Below are 22798 nucleotides of genomic sequence, written 5' to 3' on the forward strand. Positions count from 1 at the left end.
GGAGGCCGGCTTCCCGGGAACGTGGGTGGTGGACTGGGGTGATTGGAGTGGGGGCGGGGAGGAAGGGGGATGGGCTGTGGCGTGCGGGGTGTGGGAAAGGGGGTGTCGTTTCCGGGGGGTGTGGAAAGGGGCTGGGTTTGCAGGCACATGTGTCTTGCGTGCCCGTGTGGAGTGCAGTCGGCCGAGCGCGGAGGTTCCCTAGTGGGTGTGTGTGGGTAGGGGCGGGAGGTGAGGGCGGGCTCTAGGCTTCCTGGAGTAGGTCGAACGAACGGAAAAAGTTTGTGGAAAGCTGCTGGGACAGAGGTTTTCCAGGCAGGAAATGCTTTCTAAGGATTAGGAGTGAAGGGACAGCAGCTTTTACAGTATGGTTGGGTTTAGTCGAGAGTTGAGAGTAGGAATTTCACAAGACTTGCATTTCAATATAGATCTCCCAAAAGCTGGAAGAAGTTTGCGGGGTGTCAGGATCTTGTCTTCCACTGCTTTGTATCAAGCGAACTGTTAGCCTTTGAGAGCCACCAGGGGTGTGCGACTGAGCCCTTGAGTTCGGATGTCTTAGGACTGTATTTTTTACTCTTTCCCTTGTTGTTATCTATTGACTTGCAACTTTTTAGTTGTTCGTGGGTGGAGTTTACAATTATAGTTAAGTGTAAGTGGGATCTAGTTTACAGAATGTTACCCTGAAGGAAAGAGTAGAGCAAGTGTCAAATTTTTTCCTTTTTTGTTTCTGATGTATTGAGCATTTCTCAACCAAATGGGAAAGTCCTGCTTTCTTGGGAATTCTGGACAGTTTTTAGATCTTAAAATCATTTGATAGGCAGCTGAACTTGGACGTCAGAACGTTTTTGTCTTTTTTGTTTTTTAAACTGTAAACTTGGCTTGATGCTTTAGCACTTAATTTGCTCAATGAGGAGATTTGTGTTTTTTTGAAAAAAGATTGTGTCTGTTTCTTTTTGCTGTGGTGGGCTGGATTTTAGTGCAGTATATTTCCTGAGGGTGATACGCTAAGAAGATTAATTTGTAACTTAAAATGTTTTGTAAAAATGGTTATCTTGTTTGTGGAATGTTATCACTTTTGAGCAGCAACTTTGCATTTTCAAGGTAAACTTGCTGAGTATATTGAGTTGTGGCTCAAATTAATGCAAGAGTAATGTTTGATTAGTAAGCAATTAAACTGAACAGTAGTTTTGTTACCTACAGGAGGAAGCACTTTCAGAAATGCTGGGATTTGATTTATTACATGATATTTCTAGGATTTTCTAATCACAGAGGTAGTAGATTTGGGACATGAAAGATAGGACAGGTGAAAATGGGAGGTGGAGGAGAAATACTAGCGATGGCTTGAAGGTGGGGATCCTTCATATATCTCAGAAAAGGGAAATAATTGTCTGGGATGTAGGGTCTTGAGAGGACTGGCAGGAGTGGTAAGAGGCATTTTAAAATTAACATTTAGTCATTTAGCAGTTATTTCATTAGGTAACTGCATTATGTAGTTGGATTCTGTCGGGCTTGAATGAAGCCTAAGTCTCTTTTCTGCTGTAGGCTTCTTGGTAACTCAGTGGTACAGGTTGTGACTCCTTAAGAATGAGATAAAATTGCCTCGTATCACGAATGGCAAGTCAAGTTGTTCAGGAATCAGGGAAGTGGATTGTGTTGGTGCTTTGAATTTTTATACTTTAATTTTTAGTCTACTTTCTACATTTTATGGTATTCTTATCTTTTGAGACAGACTTTTTTTTTTTAATAGAGGTACTAGGGGTTGAACCCAGGAACTCGTGCATGCTAAGCATGTGCTCTGCCACTGAGCTCTACCCACCTCCCCTTTTGAGACAGACTTGATTTGTTAATTAAGTGTATAAGGCAATTAAAATAGACAACACACTCTAAGAGGTGTTCCTGTTAGGAGATATTTGAATTTTGTTAGCTGCTGACCTGATTATGTAGTGTCACTGAGACAGTTTTATTTTGCTTTTACTTATTCCTTTGCTCTTCTTTAAAGTAAAAATGTACAATATTTCCTTAGCTGAGAGGTCATAAACAGATTTACTTTGATAAGCGGGCTATACCTGCAGAAATATTTTGCTTGGGCTCCTTGGGTATCTTCTAGGTGTGTGTATGTGTTTTAAAAGCTTTTATTTGAAGCACACGTACCCAAGAAAAAGTATACCAATCCTCAGTTCTTGGAATTTTCACCAGATGAACACCTACTTAGAACAGGACACAGATAAAGAACTAGAACATGATCGGTTCCCCCGGACGCCCCGCTCTTGCCCCTCCCAGTCACCACCCTTTCCCAAAGGTAACTACTGATTGCAGACACCACGTTCTAACGTTGTGCATTCATTTTTCACTTTTTCGAGCTTTATAAGAATGGAATCAGATAGTGTGCCCTCTTTCTGTGGGCTGCTTTCTTTCAGCATATTTGTAAGATCTATTCATGTTATGTAGGAGCAGCCTCCTTAGTCTCATTCCTGTGTAGTGTTACATGATATGAATGTACCACATTTTACTTTCTCATTTTAGTGGGCAATGGAATGTTGCCAGTTTTGTCTATTAAGGATAGCACTGTTTGAAAAATTCTTGAACATGTTTTTTGGTTCAAGTCTACGAATTTCTGTTGGATCACGTGGGAGTGGAATTGCAGGCTTGTACTGGGGCATGTGTATATTCAGCTTTGGTAGATGACGCCCGACGGTTTTCTGAAGTGACTGTGTCATGTTTACGTTCCCTCCAGCAGCTTATGAGAGTTCCAGTTGCTTCACATTCTCCCCAACACTTCATATTAGGCATCTTAGAATTTTAGCCATTTTGGTGGCCATAATTTATGGTATAATCTTGTGTTTTTAATTTGCATGTGTGTGGGTTGTAATTTAATTAGTTGACAACATATAGAACACCAGGAGATTTAATATAGAAATGTGGATTTCTGGCTTCCTTTGAAGGGCAGCTCTTATTGAAATTAGGACTGTTGATGGGGTGAGACTCCATATTTCCTTCTTACTGACTGGGTGACTTTTATATGCCTGGCTCCTCTTGGTAGTTGAGTTTTTGACCCTTGTTTTAGTAATTCACATTTGAGGAATTGTTTTGTTAGTGTTTCAGATTGTGTGTGAAAACTTTAGAGGTAAATGCAAGAGAAAATTTTATACTTATTTTGCAAACATTGGAAAACTAAAGCACAAAGGCTTTTTTCTTCTTAGTATAGTTTGTTGCAATGATGTTTCAATCTCGTAAAGGAACTATACTTTCTTTGTTACTTATTTATTGTCTATACAGAGTATTATGTTTTCTTACTTCCAGCTCTTCTGTTGACCTGGCAATGTAGTAAACATCTTCTGGCATTCAGGATTTTTGTTTGGAAAATAAGTTTATTTATTTATTTTTAAAAGCATTTACTTTAAGTCTTTGACATTTCATATTTCTGTTGGACTTGGTATCTTTTAAGGCTTAAATGTGGTTTGATTTAGGTTCAGCTGAATTATTGATTCTTTACATTTTAATGATGTAATTTTCATATTTTCAACTAGCTAGACTTTTCATCTTCAAGTTCATTTTTTAGCAGCTAAGGTATTATGCCAATATTTGTATTTTATGTGCTTACTTTATTTGAAACTCAGATTTCTTTTATTTTACCAAAATAGACATTTTTAGTTCCACTGATTTAGTTAGTAATGAAGGCTTTGCCATAAGACATATTTAAAATGGGCCTGGTTCTCTTATCTGCTAGCTGTGTGATCTTGGGCAAATTTTTAATTTTCAAGCCTCAGTTTTTCTCATTTAAAAAAATGGAGTTAGTAATAGCGCTTATTTCAGAGAGGTGATAGGATTGCATGTGTCCCTCAGAGCATTGCCTGGCACGTAGTGAGGTTTCAGTCTTAGTTGCTGCTCTTATTGAATATTTACTACTAATAAGCCTACAATTTACCTGTGCCTTTCCTTACCTCAGCATTTTTGAGAATATTTTCAAGACTAGTAAAATAGCTACAGATGATTGAACTGTGGTTGTCTGCCCAAATGGAAGAAAGCAGGGGATAACTTGAAGTTCATGTACAAACTCTGGAATGTATGATAAGGAATATGGCAAAACTGTTTTTGTTTAAGCCAGGATTATGCTTGTCATCCCACGACCCTGAATCAGCTGACAGAGAAGCAAGTACTGGGAATTTGCCAGGAGGAGAGCTGGAGTAGGTTTAAACATTTTTATTTGGCGATAGAGTGGATAACTAACACTTATAACACCATTCCTTTCACTCTTTTAACATTAGTGGCAAGCTTTGATCTAGGTGATAGAAACACAACATTGAATGAAACAGAAGTCTGCCCTCATCCCTCATGGAGATTGTATTCTAGTGGGGAATACAAATGCGTGCATAAGTTAATATTAGATCTTGAGAAGTTTTAGGAGGAAAGCTTGAAGCTTTATCAGAAATACTCAAAAAGGGTTGTACTAACATAAGTCTCAGTAAGAATCAGTTAACGAGTAAAACTCTTCTTTCCATAAAAGTAACAGTTGAAACGACCCTGTGAGAAGAGAAATGATTGCCAAAACGTCTTCCTGTTTTTACCCTTTTATAGAATTTTTCTTTTCTTTCTTTCTGGTTTTTTTTTTTTTTAAACTAACTTTCTATTTTAAGGTAACTGTAGAGTCCCATGCAGTTGTAAGAAACAACACAGGAAGAGCTTGTCCTATTACTGTGTTCCCCCAGTGGTAACACCTTTCCTAACTGTAATGCAGTATCGCAACCACGCTGATTGACAGGCCACTTACCTTGTTCAGATTTCCCAAGTCTCATTTGTACTGGTGTGCATACGTGTGCATATTCAGTTCTATAGAGCTTTATTGTGTGTTTGTGTGCCTGCCAACAACCAAAACATAGAGCAGCTCTGTCACCCGCAAGTGGCCCTTTTGTAACCCTCCCTCTCAATCCGTGCCAACCACTAATTTGGTCTCCATTTCTATAATTTTGTCATTTCAAGAATGTTCTATAAATGGAGTTATGTAGCATGTGATCTTTTGGAATTAGTTTTTTTTTTTTTTTCCTCAGCATAATTCCCTTGAGTTTCAGGCAAGTTCTGTGTATCAAGAGTTTGTTTTTCTTGCTGAATTTTTCTTTTTTTTAACATGGAAAATTTATATCTATCTATTTTGAAACAGCTTTTTTTGGTTTGCTTTCCTCTAGGCATATCTGCTTTTGTATACAAAACTATGAATATTTAGAGTACCTAGAAATATTTTAAAAATCTATTTCAGTGTTGAATTTCATTTACTTAATTTAGCTTTTAAGCTATAAAAGTCAAACATTGTAACATTTTCATTGAAACAGCAGTAAAATTTAAAGTAAACCAACCTCATCTTATTGCCTGGGGTTAATCATTATTAATAGTTTTTGTGTGTGTAGCCTTAATTATTTCCTAAGGGCCTCATCTCCAAATACAGTCACATTAGGGGTTAGGACTTCAATATGTGAATTTTGGGGGGAAACATTTCAGTCCATAGCATGTGCTTGCATAGACACAGTCAAGTTTTGTAGCAAGTTTCTTACATTTATTTTTCCTTATTAACTTACTTTATATTCTGTTTATCAAGTAGTTTTTTGGTCAAAGCTATATAAAGGAATATGATAAAATATTTGTTTTATATATTGTTATATAGTTGTTAGCAAGTCAATACCTAGAGTATTGGTGTCTCCTTTCAGTATATAGGAATTACTACTGGACTGGGGGTCCTGAGGTTTTGATTTTAGTACTCTCTCTTACAAAATAACTTTGTGATCTTAGGCTAGTAATTTAGTCCCTGTGGAAATGTATTTATTTGTCTGTAAAACAGGAGAATGGGATATGGTACATGATGTCTAAAATTCCTTCAGCTCTAAAATGTTTCTCTGCTTCTAAATGTTTATGTTCTTGAAAACAAATTATTTTATGTTCAATCTTTGGAATTCATCCTCCTCCCTTCCCAACAACTTTTAAAAACATTGACCTCTCAGCAGCTTAACTTTGGGGCAGAGCATGCTGATCTCACTTACCTTGGCTGAGTTAATTGGCATGTAGATAATAGTCTTCTAAGAAACAAAACCTCTCCCTTTTTTGATGTCTTTTTTTGGTATCTCTTGCTTTTCCTTTAAAAAATAAAAAATATTATTCCTATTTTTCTCAAGCTAGTTTTTAATTATATTTTTAATATTTAAAATTCCAGCTTTAGAAAAATAGGAACAGTATCTTGTTTTTGGAATTGAAAATGTACTACATGCACTGGTTAAAAATTTAAATAGCACAAAAGGGTACACAGTGAAAAATAGTCTCCCTCCTTCCTTGGTTCCCAGATCCTTCTCCAAAAGACTGTTATTCTTTCCAATTTATGATGTATCTATTCAGAAATATTCTTTGTACCATCACTATGTTTGTATTTCCTATCTCTTGCACATACCAACACATGTATACATGTGTGGGCACACATGGAAGCCTAATGCTCTTTGAATGTTCTCACTGAATTGCATATCTTGTAGTTTGTTCCACATCCACACATAGAAATTTGCCTTATTCTTTTTAACAGCTGCATACTATTCCACTGTATAATTCTACTTTTCTCTTTAGTGGATATTTAGATTGTTTATAGTTTTTTGTTATTACCAATGATGGCACAAAGCTGTTATATCTTAATGTATTATGTATACTGATACATAAATTTATGCAAAATATGATATACACAAATGGTAAGGAGCATACAGAATCTTCAGCAATCTGGTTCAAACTTGGTTCATTAAAAGAAAAAAAGAACTGTGTAGACAAGTACAGTATGATCTCACGTACATGTGGAATCTTAAAACAACCCAAGATATTACAGAGAACAGATTGGAGGTTGCCAGAGGTGAGGGTAGGCGGGGTAGGTGAAGGTAGTCAAGAGGTACAAACTTCCAGTTCTAAGATAAATGAGTCCTTAGAATATAATGTACAGCAATACTGTATCATATGTTTGAAAGTTGCTAAGAGAGTGGATCTTAAAAGTTTCCATCATGTGAAAAAAATATTAACTGTGTGGTGATGGATGTTAGCTAAACTTATTGTGGTAATCATTTTGCAATATAAACATGTATCAAGTCACATTTTACATCTAAGACTAATACAATGTTATATGTCAGTTATATCTTAATAAAAAAACCTGTATTTTACACACCGTTAGCTGAAAATAAGATGTTTGAAATAGTCATCCATCTCAAGATTTTCCCCAGAAAGAAATTTTTCCCAGTGGCTTATATATCTAGAGATAGTTATGTGAATCACATCTTTTGCAACGTAATAAGCTAGTATTTGTAAATAAGTCTCTGGGGGAATTGCATTTGTGTATTTAATAAAAGACTAGTGTTACTATTTAATAGTCTTTCATTGTTTGTCTACATTCTTAGTATAGATACGTTAGACTACCTTCATAGATTCTAGGTGGAGCTGGAAGAGCTGGCAAGGACTTTACATTGCATTTGGCTTAATTATTTCGCTTATTTGTTCGTAAACTTATTCTGTCTATTAATATTGCTGTTCCTGAATGTGACTGTATCCTTTATTGAAAGGATGAGATCGGGGTGAAGAAAGACAAATGGAATGGGACTGTTTAAATTCCGTAAGTGACCTTTATGGTTCCTAGACTTCCTGGCAATATGTCGGCTATCTTGAGGGAGAGTCTTCTTGACAGAGACAGGACAGGGAATCTTACTCCTGTCCCCAAGGCTTGGAAAAATTATCAAGGCAGCTTTTAAAGTTAAAGTTTTAGCAAGGTCCTCTGACACATATTGTAAAAAAGATTTAAATGTATACAAGTGGTGTGCTTGAAAAAAAGATTATGGCAAGCTCTCAACTTAGTATAATTTGGGCTAAAAGTGGGGATTCATTCATTCATTCATTCATTCATTTAACAGACATTTATTGAGCACTTACTCTGTGTCAGGTACTGTTTTAGATTCTTGGAATACATTAGTGAATCACATAAATAAAAGATCCTTTCCTTTGTGGTCCGGTCCTTACATTTTAATGGGTAAAGTTGACAATATTTATAAATACAGCTCCAGTAATTTTATAGTATGTTAAGAGATGACAGGTGCTATTAAAAAAAACAAAAAAACAAAAAATGACTTCTCATTTCTCAATAAAACATGGGTTTAGATGATCTTAAACTGATATTTTGCACAAGGAATAAGCTGGTTTTAGAAATGAAATTTCTCCAATATTAAATTCCAAGTCACTTTACTGAGAAAACAATTAAGAACAGTGGAAGACTTTCAAAACATTTATTGCTTTGTTGTCAGCTTTTGATTGTTAGGAAAAGCAATTATCTTGGCATGGATCCCAAACTAAAACTGTCTTTTATTGAAAGACATTTTTCAGTAAGTAATCAGACGGGCAGTACTAAAGATTAAGTAGCTGCAGCTGAGAGTCGTTAGTTATGATCAGGCTGGTAGTCAGCTCACCTGGGAAGGCCTTAGTGTTGTCGTTCCCTTCAGAATCGTGCTTGCCGGCGTTTTGCAGCACTGCAGTTACTTTCTGATTGAGGAGACTAATAATGTGTATCTTAAAAAAAATTTAATGTTAAAACAGTGTACTGTATATGCTGTGGTGTGGAACAGTAGGATCTTAGCTGGCTGCTTGTTAAGCCTCTTGATTCATCTAAAATTGTTGGTTCAGGACTTTTTATTTTTGTTTTTGCTATAGGCATTGCTGTGGCTAATCTTGGTGCAAAGGTAGGATGACTTCCGTAAGGGCCAGTTTGCCAGATAGACCTTGTGGCTTTTAAAACAATGCCAGCTTACCTCTCTGGAGGTCTGGTACTTTGTGCAAATGACTTACTCTTTAGTAAATGACACAGCACATATATAACTGGGCACTGACTGGGAAACTTAATTTAATTATCAAACATTTCCTGAACACCTCTGTGCCAGATAGCATACAGGTGTTGGGGAGTAAGAGATGCATGGTTCCTTCCATTTATAAATGCGTGGCCTAGTAAAGGATTTTGAAATGGATACATTTTGGCATAGTATGATATGGTATAGATATAAAATGTGTAACAAACACTGTTCAGGGATGTTTTGGAAGAGGCGTTATTTCAACTGGTTTTTGAAAGATGTATGACGCACACGTGGTAGAAGAGAAGGGCATGCCAGGCAGATGAGAACAAGGACGCAGGCTTTGAGAGAAAGCATCATACATGATTTTGTTCTCTGGTCCTCTAGTGTGGTGAGTAGGCTCTACTATGGAGAGTGGTGTCAGAGGACAGATTGTGTGGCCACGTTGTGAAAGCCATTCTGGGCTGTGCTGGTGAAGTGATGAGGTCTGTGTCTTAAGAAGACACTTTTTTTGGGCTTCTAAAGGTGGGAATAGGGAAATCATTCAGATTAGGCTTAATAATAGCTGGAAGGAGAAATACTAAGGACTTGATTTTGGCAAGTGGAAATGAAATATAGGGGGCATATTTGAGAGATTGGACAGAGCAACTACTTGGGGGGGTTGGATGAGAGAAAGGAGCTAAGGATAAACTTTAGCTTCAAAGTACTTCTCACATGTCTAGTTGGAGACATTTAATAATAGGCAGTTGTAAATGTAAGTCTGGACTTTAGGAATGACAGAAGTGGAATGTGATTTTTGGAGCCTTTGAAGTACGACTGTTCTGGTTTCAAATCTCATCACTGGCACTGCCGCCAAAATGGTCAATGAATGATGTACGTCTGAAAGGACTGTTGAGATTGTGCATGTAAAGCAATACATGGTGACTGGTATTAGTTCATATCTGTCTGTCTATCTGAGCCAGGAATGAATGTTTCAAACAAAAGAATGGAATTCAAGAGGGAAGTATTGGTCTAGGTAGATCACTGAAAAGCTAAGTACTTGAAACATATTGTTGGCTCTTTATGGAATTACTTCAGTTGGGTTGTGGTTTAATATTATGTTTTCTACTTCTGTGGAGAATGACTATAAAGTATTTCTGGAAATCTTCCTTACAACTGTATTGAAGATGCATTATGTTAAGTGCACCATATATAAAAATCCTTGTGACAATTTCTCTAAAGAGTTTAGTACTAGCAAGTATGTTTGCTCTAAGAAATTGGTGTTATTTTATCAGGTGAGTTTTTTTTTAACTTAAATGTTTTCTTTTTTATCTTGGCCTTTTATAAACTTCTGAGCATACTGTTCATCTGAAATATTTTTCTTTAGCCTATGTTTTTGGTTTAATGGTTCCCATTTTAATCTTTCATTTTTATTACATGACTTTTTTTTTTTTTTGACTTAAAGAACAAAAATTTATTGTCTTAACAGTTTTGGAGCCTAGAAGTCCAGGATTAGGGTGTTGGCTGGTTTAATTTCTTCTAAGGGCTGTGAGAGATTATCCGTTCTGTGTTTTTCAATTAGCTTCTGGTGGTTTGTTGGTAATTGTTGGTGTCTTTGGCTTATAGAAGCATCACCCTAATCTTTGCTTTCATCTTCACGTGTGTGTGTTTGTGTCCAAATTCTCCCTTTTTATAAGGTCGTAAGTCATATTGGATTAGCACTCACCTTAATGACTTCATCTCATTGAATCACACCTGCAATAACCCTGTAGCCAATAAGATCACGTTCTGAGGTACTGAGAACTAGGACATGAACATAGGAATTTTGGGAGGAGCACAGTTCAACTTGTAACAGTTGTTGAGTAGGTAGCACAATGAGGTAGTGCACATAAAATGCCTTGGACATTTGACATATGATCAGTGCTCTGTGCTGCTGAGGCCTCACTTCTCTCTGATAATCACCCGTATTGGATAATGATGCTTCAGTGTTGGGTGGGGAGTTTAAAATGTGGAATTGATCTCATTGTGGCTCTGCACAGAAACTTTATTGCGAGGATTGGAAATACAGTGTTTGTAGTCATTAATTACTGTTTTCTCATACTTCCCTTGGACTTTTTTCTTAGTTGATTAGCTTTGAGGGAATTCCAGCTCTTCAAACAGATCAGTATGTCCTGCCCAGCCACCTGCTTTGGATTCAAGTCTTTTCTTCCAGATGACTCCTGTGGGTTTTGTAATAGATGTGTAAAATGTTCCAAGCTACCATTTCACTATTTATATTTTAAAAAACCATAAGAAATTTCCCATAATGGATTCTATACAAAGAACATATTAGTGTTTCATTAGAAAGTAAGCTAACCTTTACAAATAAATTTATAAATAGATAAAAGTTTTAACCACAAAAAGTAACCGCTTGGCACCTAATAATGTCCAGGTGTGCCAGTATACTGAATTATCCACACAACGACACTGGAAAGTAGATCTTACGATTTCCGTTTTACAGAGGTGCAAACTGAGACTTAGATTAAATATGCTGTCGAGGATCAGTTGTTGGCAACTGACTGAAACAGACCTTGTGGACAGTTGTATTTTCTCAAAGTCTGGTCTGTGCTCATTCCACAGTCAGTAGAGAAAAGGATGGTGTGAGTGTCTCCTGAGTGGTCAGAGGAGCGCCTGTTTCTTGCACCTGCATCCACTGCTCTGTCTCATAGCATCTCTATCTCCCTGCCTCATCAGAAAAATGGAGGCAATATTATCAATGAGACTTCGATTACATTGTAATCTTTGATCTTTTGGAAACATCTGTGTAAGGTACTCAGTTTTCTCCCAGATGGATACATAGGTCTTAAGTCTATTTACTGAATAATCCCTTTTTTCTTCACTGATCTTTAAAATGTGGCTTTACTGAAGTACAATTTACATACTATAAAATTCACCCATTGTAGATGTACAGTTCAGTTGTTTTTAGTGAATTTACAGTCATGCAACAATCACGATTTTTACAAGAACTTTTAAGATACTGTTTCTTTGCTTTTCATAACTTTTCATTGATGTTTACAGGTAGATGGTGTGAGTCTCAATTACAGATGATGGTATAATATCCATTTTACAACATTTTGCCCAAGACATTGTAGTCTAGATCTAGTAAGTGGCAGAACAGAGACTCAAACCCAGCACTTTTAGGAAATACTAGAGTAAGTTGAGGACAGATTGGTGAGGGCTTTTTAATGTCATGCTAAGAAGTCTGGATTTCATCCCTTAGAATGAGCATTGCCAGCATCTTGTCTGTGTTGTCCTAGTTGGCAGAGGAGAACCACTCACTATTTTCAGCGGGGCTCCTTTTGTTTTTTAAAAAGTATGTTCTATGGAACTCCAGTCTCTCAAGCTGCTCCAGAACTTAATTCTATTAGTCTACTGTTGGTTGGAAGCCTTATTGATGAAATAAACAGTTGATTAATGTATTTTCTTCTATGTTATATGTATTATATACTGTATTCTTACAATAAAGTAAACTAGAGAAAAGAAAATGTTATTCAGAAAACCATAAGAGAGAGAAAACACATTTCCAGTACTGTACTGTATTTATCGATACTGTAAGTTCATGTCATCTGTTAACAGATGAATCATTTTATGTCAGTACCTACATCAATATATATGACACAAAATACTAGAGGTGTCATACATTTTACTAACACTGGACATTAAAGATGAAAAGATAATGTGAAAAGGAAATTCATATTTATTTATAGGTATAATTATTGTGCATTGATAAGGAAGCAGCAGCAATAGAAGTGATATGACGGCTTCACAGTAGCCTAGCCTGTACACTAATGAATGAATGGTTATAAAATCTCTATATAAAAATAGCACACAGTGCTACAGACATGTTCATAATATAGCATTGGAAATGTTACTTTAAAAAAACCACTTACCTGTGCTGATAGGTTGATATGCGGTTTCTCCAGGTAGGAGAGAGAGAGGCACACTGTACAGTAATGTAATCCTTTAAAAGCAAAGCTATAAAACAGTGAAAAAAACCTAACACATTGTTAATGTTATGTTAACTATCACTTACCTTATGCCTGTGTAGGGAAAGACTAGTATCTACATCTACATATATTCTGTGCATTTATGACATACCGAATTTTTTCTTAATTTTTTGATATTTCTAGGCTATGCAGTTCATCTGTGAGTTTTTCAAATTGTCATAAATCTCCAAAAAATTTTCCAATATATTTGTTTAATTGGATCCATGCAATTCAAACCTGTGTTGTTCAAGGGTTGAGTGTACTCACCAGGAAGTAGTATCTAAAAGGTACTATCCGTCGCTTTGTTGATGTATGGTAGATTATTTTTGCAGTTACAGTCAGTCATTCTCTACTGACTATTCTACCCTAGAGCCAACCAACAGCTTGTCTGTATTCCTCAGCTCTGTCCCATTGCTACCACTGGAGAATTGGTTCTACTGAATTGTGAGTTAATGGGAGATTGCTGATCTGTTTCATGAGATATGTTATGAGAAACAGTCCTGAGGAACTTGTCTCTGCTTAGCATATGAAGAGTCGGGAGAAATTGCAGTGGTTTATAATCCCCTGTCCTCTTGCAAAGTTAAAGAAAACTTAATGAGAAAACTACAGATGCAGTGTGGTTTGTTTCTTCATGTTGTGCTTGGTGGTTCTCAGGTGACTAATATAAAATAGCTATCTCTGTGGGAATAAAATTATTCAACTTGAGTATTGTTTAACAAATTTTTAGAGTTGAGCCAGTTTTATTTGGTTCTGCCTTTTGTTATGAACAAGTAAATAAAAGTAAGTGTGACAGATTTGAGACTTTAAAACTAATTTGGAAACAGAGAAACGACATCAGTGTTCTGTGTTTTTAAATAATTTAGACTTGGATTTTCCTTCTCTTTCAGTTCCTGGAATAGATGGAGGTGCTTTGACTGATACGAGTCTCACAGATTCCTATTTCAGCACCAGCTTCATTGGCGTTAATGGCTTTGGAAGTCCTGTAGAAACGAAGTATCCCTTGATGCAGGTATTGTTAGTGTGAATTTATATGGCACTAAATTTTGAAGTTTTTCCAAAGAGGGAGACATGTAGAGTCTTCGTTTATCCCCAGATTTGTTTAGTGGGAGGTGGAGTTTTAGGAGGTGTTGAGGAGTGGGGTGTACAGGTAAGACATCTCCTGTAGGTTTGAGAGTCAGGGTGAGCTTTTAAGAGTGGGGTTTGAGTATGTAGAGAATAGCTAGAAAGAGACTAGTTTCACTCCTCTGTGTGTTTGTGAGTATGGAATGATGGCCTTTTGGGATAGTGAGACCATAGAAGCTGGGGAGGGTGTTAAGAAAACATGGGACATATTTAGAGAGCAGAGAATAGCCTAATTTTATAGCATTTGTAGAGTGTACAAAGGCTCATACGCATTGGGAGAGGATATTAGAGAGCACTTACTGACTTATACACAGTCACTTTACATCTTCTCGGATGGATATTGTAATTTATATTTTATGGACAAGGAAACGTAGTTGTTATGTGTCTTGCCCAGGCTGATAAGTTACGGAAGTGCAATTCAAAATAGTGCAATTCAAAACAGACATAGAAAACAAACTTATGGTTACCAAAGGGGAAAGGAGGGGAGGGATAAATTAGGAGTTTGGGATTAGCAGATACAAACTACTATATATAAACAATAGATAAACAACAAGGTCCTATTGTACAGCACAGGGAACTATATTCAATATCTTGTAATAACCCATAATGAAAAAGAATATGCAAAAGAATATATATATGTGTGTATAACTGAATTGCTGTGCTGTACACCAGAAACTAACACAACACTGTAAATCAACCATACATGAATTAGAACGAAAAAATAGGTCTGTGACATTGGTTTTAAATACTTAGCTAGTGAGTAAAATTTTCATTTGATGTGTTAGAGTATTTAGAAGTTTTTGCATAGATGATGGTAATCCAAGCAGCAACGTTTATAGGAGGATTAGAGTGTGATGTGAACCATGGATTGGAGGGGAAGGTGCAAAAAGGGTCAATTTTAGCTTAACTAGTTGAATATTCTTAATTCTGTATTCCTCGTGATATTATGTATTTATATTTTATTTTTCAGAGAATGACTAATAGTAGCAGTTCCCCAAGCCTTCTAAATGACAGTGCCAAGCCATATGGAGGCCACGGTAAGACTTGGTCTCTTTTCTCTCTCTCAGACTCTGAAAATAATATGTCCATTATAGAAATTTTGAAAGTTATTGATAGATAAAAGGAAGAAAATAAGAAAGATGTTATCTTTACACTCAAAGATAACCATTAAGATTTGGATATATGCATACACACACATATATGTAATACATAATAATACTTAAGTATATAATAATACTTAAGATCATATTAAATATACTTTTAAATGGTAATGTGAGTGTTTCTTGCTCATTATAAATTGAATTTTGTTGTTTATTTTCATAACTTACTTAACTAATTTTGTTTCTGTTCTTTTTTAAAAAAAGACTGTTACACTCCAGTATTGGACTATGTGTATGAATCTGTGTTCATGTTTTGAGTTACTTCTTTTGGAACATTCTTAGATGTGGAATTGTTGTTTCAAAGATTATGGACATTTTTAAGGTTTCTGATACAGAATTTCCTTTTTGTATCCCAGTTTACAAACAAGAGTATCTTTCTGTATCCTGTTTTAAAAGTAAATGTTCAGTAATTAAAAAAAAAAAAAAGTAACAAATGAGTGTTATATTCTCTATCAGTAAAGTGTTAACAATTATTAATAATGATGAAGAAAAGAATTTGCATTTATTTCCTGAGATAGACATTTTATGTGTGTCAAGTCTCTATCACTACTTGGAAATTTCAACCTTTGTTCCTTTGCTGTAGGAAAAACCCAGCATTTTAATACTGAATAAAATTATTAGAAACTAATGTGTAGTATTATAATATTTTGGCATGCCCATAGAGTTTATAGGCTGACTTTTAAATGATCTCAAAGGTAGCATAACGGATGAGTAATACCTATTTTTAAGAGTCTTGAATGTGTAAATTACACAAAAATCTTGTCTTTTATTAGCATTATTTTATTAGCGTCTTTCTCTTTGTATTATTAGTTATATTAAATTAAAGCTAATTCTGACGAAGAACTAGACTATGAAAATCCAGACGAAGCCAGAGAAATTAAGCAGCAATTTATATGTACTGCATTATGAGGAGATCTAAGGTTCCTTTAAGCAAGAACATTTACTATATTTTGTAGGATTTCATAGGTTATTTAGTGAGAAACAAGATTGACTAAAGCTCAGAAATGAAATGAAAAATATTTTAATGTATATCATACATTCCTTCTCAGAAACTCTTCTGATTTGTTAAGTGAGAAACAATTTAGAGATATATTTTTGTTTGTAACTTTTGGCCATGGAGTAATAGAGCTTTGAACCTATACATTCTTTGGATTTCATGTTATATTGTGAAGTATATAGTATTTCCATCTTTAAAAACTTAATTTACCTTATCTTTTTACTAAGAATATCAAATATCTGGTGATAAATGTAAAAATATGGACAATTCTGTAGGGTAGATGGTTTTAGGGCCTTGCCTAAGTATGAAAATCTGTATCCAGTCACTCAGAGTGTGTTTGACTTCCCTCCCCTCACCCCACCCTGTTCTTATTTTTCTTATCATTTGGTCTCAGGAACACACACTAAAGGTTGATTTCCTTTCTGAACACATTCCTAATAACATGGTTAAAAGTCACTTTTTTTTCCTGTTTGATTTTTCTTTTGGTTCTAAGCAAACAGATGCATCCTAATCGATATAGCTTCTGAATAAATGTGTACTGAATATTGGCTGAATGACCTGTTCGTGTCTCATTCACTCAGAAAATATTTGAGCTTCCACTATGTGTTAGGCATTGAGTTTAACTATTATTGTGGTATATGGCTTTTATTACTATTTTATAAGCATTCAAATTGAACATTTATTAGATCGGTAGGTTTCCAGAGTTGTCTGTTTGGAAACTTATGTAACTTACCTTCCAGATCCTCTAACTTCACCTGCTTCATCCTTGTTTAATGACTTTGGTGCCCTCAACATCTCTCAGAGAAGAAAGGTAGGTGAGATGGAAACTTATGTGAAACTAAATGGAATGTAGTGGGGATACTGGGATGTTTACGTGATGGTCAGTGTTCTCTTAAGTTGGGGGAGGGCTGCTTATGGGCTGTAATACTTCTCTTGCTTTTTGTTTACCTTTTTTCTTGTTGCATATCTCTTACATGTAGAATTTTATTTGATCTCTGTACATGAAATAGAGACATTCTATGTGAAGGGATGAAATCCTCCTGCTTATTTTTCCTCATTTTCTTTATCTTGGCGTATTCTGTTTTCAAGGTAACATCTGATGTAGTGCTGTGGTTGCTGTTACGTCACACATTGTAGGCATATTCATCATCTGTTAACTTTATTTTCTGACTGCTTTGTTTAAACTTCAAAGATTTCTCCCCTAATTTAAACTCCTCATTAAACTTAAAATAGTCAACTATTCATAATTGGCCTCACTATTTAAAAACAGTTTAAAAATCTCTTCATATTAGAAATTTAATTTTATTTGGAATTGAGGTTGGTAGACCATGAATAGGTTTTTAAGGACTTTATAGTATATTATAGTTTGATGCTTTTGAGTCTTAATGATAATCATTATGTTAATAATAATTGTAATCTAGAGAAAGTGGTGTTTTGGTTAAGGTCAGTAGCACCTAAAGATATTCAGGAGATTGGTGGAGGTTAGAGTTATAACTAATTCAGATTTGTAAGTAATAGGAGAAAAATCTGGAGGAAAAGAATACTAATTTCAGAGAAGTGATATGAGCTTATGATGCTTTTAGGAAGTGTCTGATCAGAGGGTTGGATAGATAGAATTTCAAGAAGACTAGGTGTTTTGAAGACCAAAAATTATAGGCTCAGGTACAAATTACATCAGTGCCTCATGTACCTAGTATTATCTGCATTTTGAGACATAGATGAGAACAAGGAGGTAATTACAAAATGCTTTTAAGCAACTGGAATTGTAGACTAAAATGTATGGGTTTTAATTTGATTTTGTAGACTTCCTTATAGGCTCTCACCAAGAACACTTTTACTCTTGCTTTAGGTACTGTTCTCATAAATGGGGGTGTGTATTTCCTAACCCCCAGAGTAGAAGTTGCATAGAGTTGGACACAGCGAGACTCATTGGGGGTGGTGAGCAGGGATGGTAGACAAAGCCTCTCAGTAAGGAAGGAAACGGTCCAATGCTGAAAAGCAGGTACAGCCTAGAAATCAGGTTATCTGGAGCTATTCAGGATTGAGGAAAATAAAAAGCCCTTAAGTAGTCTTAGGGGTCCACCAGTGGTTTTTTCACATTAAAAAAAATAATAATCAGTTAAAGTGATGAGTAGCATTTCTGATGTATGAGTAGAAAGTAAAAGTGGAATGACAAATACACATAAATATTTCTTAATGTGAGGGTTTGATGGACTGCATCTTAAAGTTGAAACATATGATTTAGGGCTACTGACATTTATTTTTGAAAAAGAGTAAAAATCTCTGGAGATTGGGAAAAGGAGATTATAATACCCATTTAAAAAATTTATTTTAGTGGAGGAAAATAGTAGAAGGAAATGTTACTACAAGTATGACCCCTATATTTGGAGAAATATTAGAATGTATCCAAACGGAAACAGATTAGTATAGTGAAACAAGTACTTCGCTGCAATGTTTGAGGTCCTGGATCTCTAGCTTTGTGACCTTGGGCCAGCTTCCTAGGCTGTAATCTTCACATCTGTGAAATGACGAGCATGGCTTGGGTAATTGCTGTGGTGTGTCTCATCTCTAGAACTCAGTGTCTAGTTAAACTAAAAGGACCTGCATGTTAGCCTCTACTTCGAAATTCAGGACTCATATAGTATATTTTTGAAGGACCATATTTTCTTGCCATTTACATTTAAAATATGTAGAGACATAGAGGTCCCCCCTGCAACACATGTGCTATATAAAGTTAGGAGTCTGTGTGTGTACAGGCTGCATATATTTTAAAATTGTTAATGGTTGAGTTGAGAAGGTTTAAAATCCCTTTATATTAGACATACTCTTGGCATGAGAGTACTGCATGCTGTGAATTGAAGGCATATGGGAACTTTGTCTATTTTTCTTTTGTTGTAGTAATTCATGTCAGTTTAATCATGTAATTATAGTGGAAATAACTCAAATTTATGAAAATGTTTAATCGTAATTCCAGGTTGATCTAAGCAGGCTATCGTGATTACTCAGTGACATTTTATTTCATAATGAGTTTGGAAAACAAGTAGTTAAGCCTTACTTAATACTATCTCATAGCTAGTTAGCTAAGTTATTTTCTGAAAATCTCTGTTGGCCCAATCCCTGGGCCACGTATGCTGCCTTTTGCACGTGGGATCTGTGAATTATTTGGATCGGATCAGTCAGATATTTTTACTGTAGGCAGTCTTACTGTGAGCTGTGTGGAAAATTTAAAAAGAATGGGGTGATGTTTTTCCTGCTTTCCCCAAATCTGATTCAGGAGACAATGCAGGAATCTTCTAGAGAACATTATGCAGCAGCGCGGTGACCGGTGCCAGTTAAATGTCTGATGACTGCTAAGTAGCAGGGAGCTCTCTGGTCAGAAGCGTTTATGGAGAAAATAGGTTTTGAGTTGTGGTTTTGAAGGTGAGGAATAAGAAGCAAAGATATTAAGCAGAAGGTTCTGTTTGATTACTAGTGGAGAGTTGGAATCTTCAATAAATTTTAAAATTCTCTTCTATCATAGATGAGCTAAGAAACTGTGGCTGAGGGCCTTGTATCTATAAGGACTTGTTAAAACAAAATGTGTGATGTGAAAAACAGTACAGAGAGGTTCATAGCCATTCGTCTGAGTTGACTTATTGTTGTTAGATAATGTGAAAAAATTCTGAAGAGTTGTGTGCTGAGAATTTATGCCTGCTGCTCATAGTGTGTCAGGGGACCAGAGCTAGTCCATGAGTTGTACCTGTCTGTAGGGAAATAAGTTAAAACATTGAAAGTAAATGTTTAGAAACTCGTAGAACAACTTGATAATACTGCAACATCTGAATATGTCATCATTTTTCTAGTTATTTCATTTTTATTTTACAGAAGTGTAAGACCATGATGTATTGGAAAATTTTTAAAAAAGTAATCCCCCACAGTTGATATTTGAGAAGCACTGAGTTTTACATTTTTTATGTCAGGAATACATATATACAGATAGGAAAATAACTATTATTTGAAAATGTGTATAATTATTGTTGGCCAAGGGTGGTGGTGGAAGAAATTGAATTATGGCTATATAGTCAGTGGGAGAATTAAGCCTCCCAAAACACTGGAGATGGAGTTTTGTTGAAAATAAGTTAATATATTAGAGATGAATACATTTGGAAACCTTAACAACAAGGTAGGTAAAGTTGACAACTGGAATGACAGCAAAAGGCATGAGATCAGAATCGCTGTGCATCACAAATGTGATCTAGACAGCAGGAGAATTTTCAGTAAGAAATCCTCTAGGAACAAAGTACCTTTGTAACAAAGTTAGATGTAGAGATACAGATATTCATAAAAGTAGTGATGACATCTTGCTAACTATTCTTGCTAAGGTGTGAGTTTGTATGTAGTGCAGCCACAGGTGACTGAGACAAATCTTAGGCAAAATGAGAAGCCCTTAGTATTTGTGTCTGCTGCCCTTGGCTTCCCTTTTATATCCTTCTTGGCCCTTTGCCCTCTATTTTAAAATCTAGTCATTTTCCTATTCAGCTTTCTCCCCTTCCCACATTAAAGCAAAACGGTTCTGGTGCTTGTCTGTTGCGTTTCTTGTTTTAACTGTGCTTTAGTGTGATGTTTCAGTCAATAGGCAGCTTTACCTGGGCGTTTGCATTTTATTTCTAATAATGGGATAACAAATTTCTACTTTCGTAAAGTTTTTAGGCGTTAATAACACGTTAAATTCTTTGGCGTTAGAGGACAGAGGCTTGTGAAGTACCATGTTTGTTTCTTCTGTCTTGATTTTTAAGCTCTTTGTTAGGGCGAGGGAGGTGGGGTCACGAGAGGCTGCTTATCTACCGCGGAGGTGTACTTGTGAGGAGACACAGCTGGTGGAGGCCTGCTTCTGGGTTATTCTGCTCGAGGTAAAAGTTTACTAACAGCACTTTTTTCACTTCTTTCCCTGTTTGATCTCAGTGTGGACCCTCTTTCCCACTGTTCTCCAATCTTAAGAGCATATGTCCCCTTTTCTACCATCTCTGTTACAAAATTTACTGATGGTATGTATCATACATTTTCTAATTAATCTGACATTTAAAATTTTTTGTGTAGCATTTCTGTTCTAATGTCTTTGAAAGATGACTTTTACATTATTTCTACTTTAGGGAACAAAGTAGGAGTAACAAACTGGAGAGTTTTATGGTAGAGTTCTTCTATGGAGAAAGCTAAAGTAAATTTGGAGAAATTAATAGAATTATGGTGTAGACAATCTGGGGTGTAAATCTTGCCTTAATCCTTCTGGTGGTTAGGCTCATTTTTGAACATGGAACCAAGCATTGATCTCAGGGGAAATAAAAGATGAAAAAATGGAGAAGATATTGAAAAATAACCAAAATCTTAATGGGAATCATAATCTAAAAATTCACTTGTAAAACCATTTTTTAAAATTTTATGTATGTTCTCAAATATTGTTTACTTAGTATTCAGTTTTTCAGATCAGTCACATTAGTGTCTTTTACCCATGGGTATGGTGCAGTGAAGTTTCTATGGAAAATTGTGTTTAGAATTCCAAATTAATACACCAGGAACGATTCTTCTTTTGCTGGAATCAACTAAACCTACATTCACCTCCATTTGCTGCACTGTGGGATGTGCACTGCCCCACGTCGAGTCAGATGTAGGTGAGCTTGTGGACTTAGGATATGTCTGGGTCCCTTACTGAAGCTGTAGACTTGTTGGGAGTCCAAGTTCCTGTAGGCGGGGTCACCGTGGTTCCTGTTCATAACTTGCTCAGAACTGCTGATGAGTTTTCACTTCTCTCAAAGAGCAAACAGGTAGGAATAGTTATAACCCAGTGGTGATGAATAATGATCTAGATTTTAGGGTTTGGAGTTGGATGCCAGGCAGTCCGAGTTGAATCCCTGTATCTTCACTGATTACCTCTGTGTCTTTAAGCTTAGTTAAATCTTTGTTTCTTCATTTGCAAAAAGAGTAGTACTTAGTGGGTGCTGGGTAGAGTTGTTCAGAGGACTAAATGAGAAGCTCCGCTGAGCGGTAGCTGTTATTGGTGATCTGTGGTCTTAGCCAAACCTTTCTAACCTAGTCTGAGAATTGTTAACTATTACTAAACAAGTGAATATCTGTTGCTGCTCACTCTGGGTCAGGCTGCATTTGTACTGCCCTTTGGAAAAGCCATTCTCCTGTAGTTGCTTTGAGGATGTCCATCTTCTCTTTGAGGTGTTCTGGCCCCTCCTCCCCCAACATTAATGTTTTGCCTCCTCCTCGACATAGTTGTTAGCTTTTCAAACATATACTCTTCAAATATGGTAAAAATACATTTGGAATTTTCTCACGATGCAGTGGCAAATAGATAGAAACTCGATTTCATTATGTTGACAATAATTTCCTGTATCTGTTTCAGGTTATATGATATACTTAAATAATTCTTTTATAAACTTAAATTTATTATATTTTATTATATTATTTAGTCACTCTGTCAATTCTTTGAGAGGTATTGTTTTTTCTATTTTACAGATTGGGAAATGGAAGTTTTGAGAGATCAAGTAATTTACTTGGAATAATGTAAATAATATTTAGTTAAATTTCAGAGAAAAACAAGTCTATCTAGAGCAATATGAGAAGGGTAGGATGACTGAGTCTTCTGTAAGGTGAAAAATGAAGAGGTGGTGGAGAGATGCCGCTGGAAACGCACAGAGGGGA

General features: G+C 35.9%; 1 protein-coding gene across 11 annotated transcripts in view; it reads left to right on the forward strand.

Moving 5' to 3' along the window:
• PAN3 (poly(A) specific ribonuclease subunit PAN3) overlaps positions 1-22798 on the forward strand; it is a 112808-nt gene that overhangs the window by 1075 nt on the left and 88935 nt on the right. For 10 of the 11 annotated variants that reach the window (XR_012511613.1, XR_012511612.1, XM_074377981.1 and 7 more), the window contains exons 2-4: positions 13723-13844; positions 14928-14994; positions 16855-16925. Coding sequence is in view for 9 of the 11 variants with exons in the window: in XM_074377981.1 (XP_074234082.1) it covers positions 13723-13844; positions 14928-14994; positions 16855-16925 (260 nt within the window). In the remaining 2 variants the exon portion in view is untranslated. The remainder of the gene's footprint in view (positions 1-13722; positions 13845-14927; positions 14995-16854; positions 16926-22798) is intronic. The other variant, XM_074377978.1, reaches the window with a different exon arrangement.

This window comes from Camelus bactrianus, chromosome 14 (genome assembly GCF_048773025.1).
Source record: "Camelus bactrianus isolate YW-2024 breed Bactrian camel chromosome 14, ASM4877302v1, whole genome shotgun sequence".
NCBI lineage: Eukaryota > Metazoa > Chordata > Mammalia > Artiodactyla > Camelidae > Camelus > Camelus bactrianus.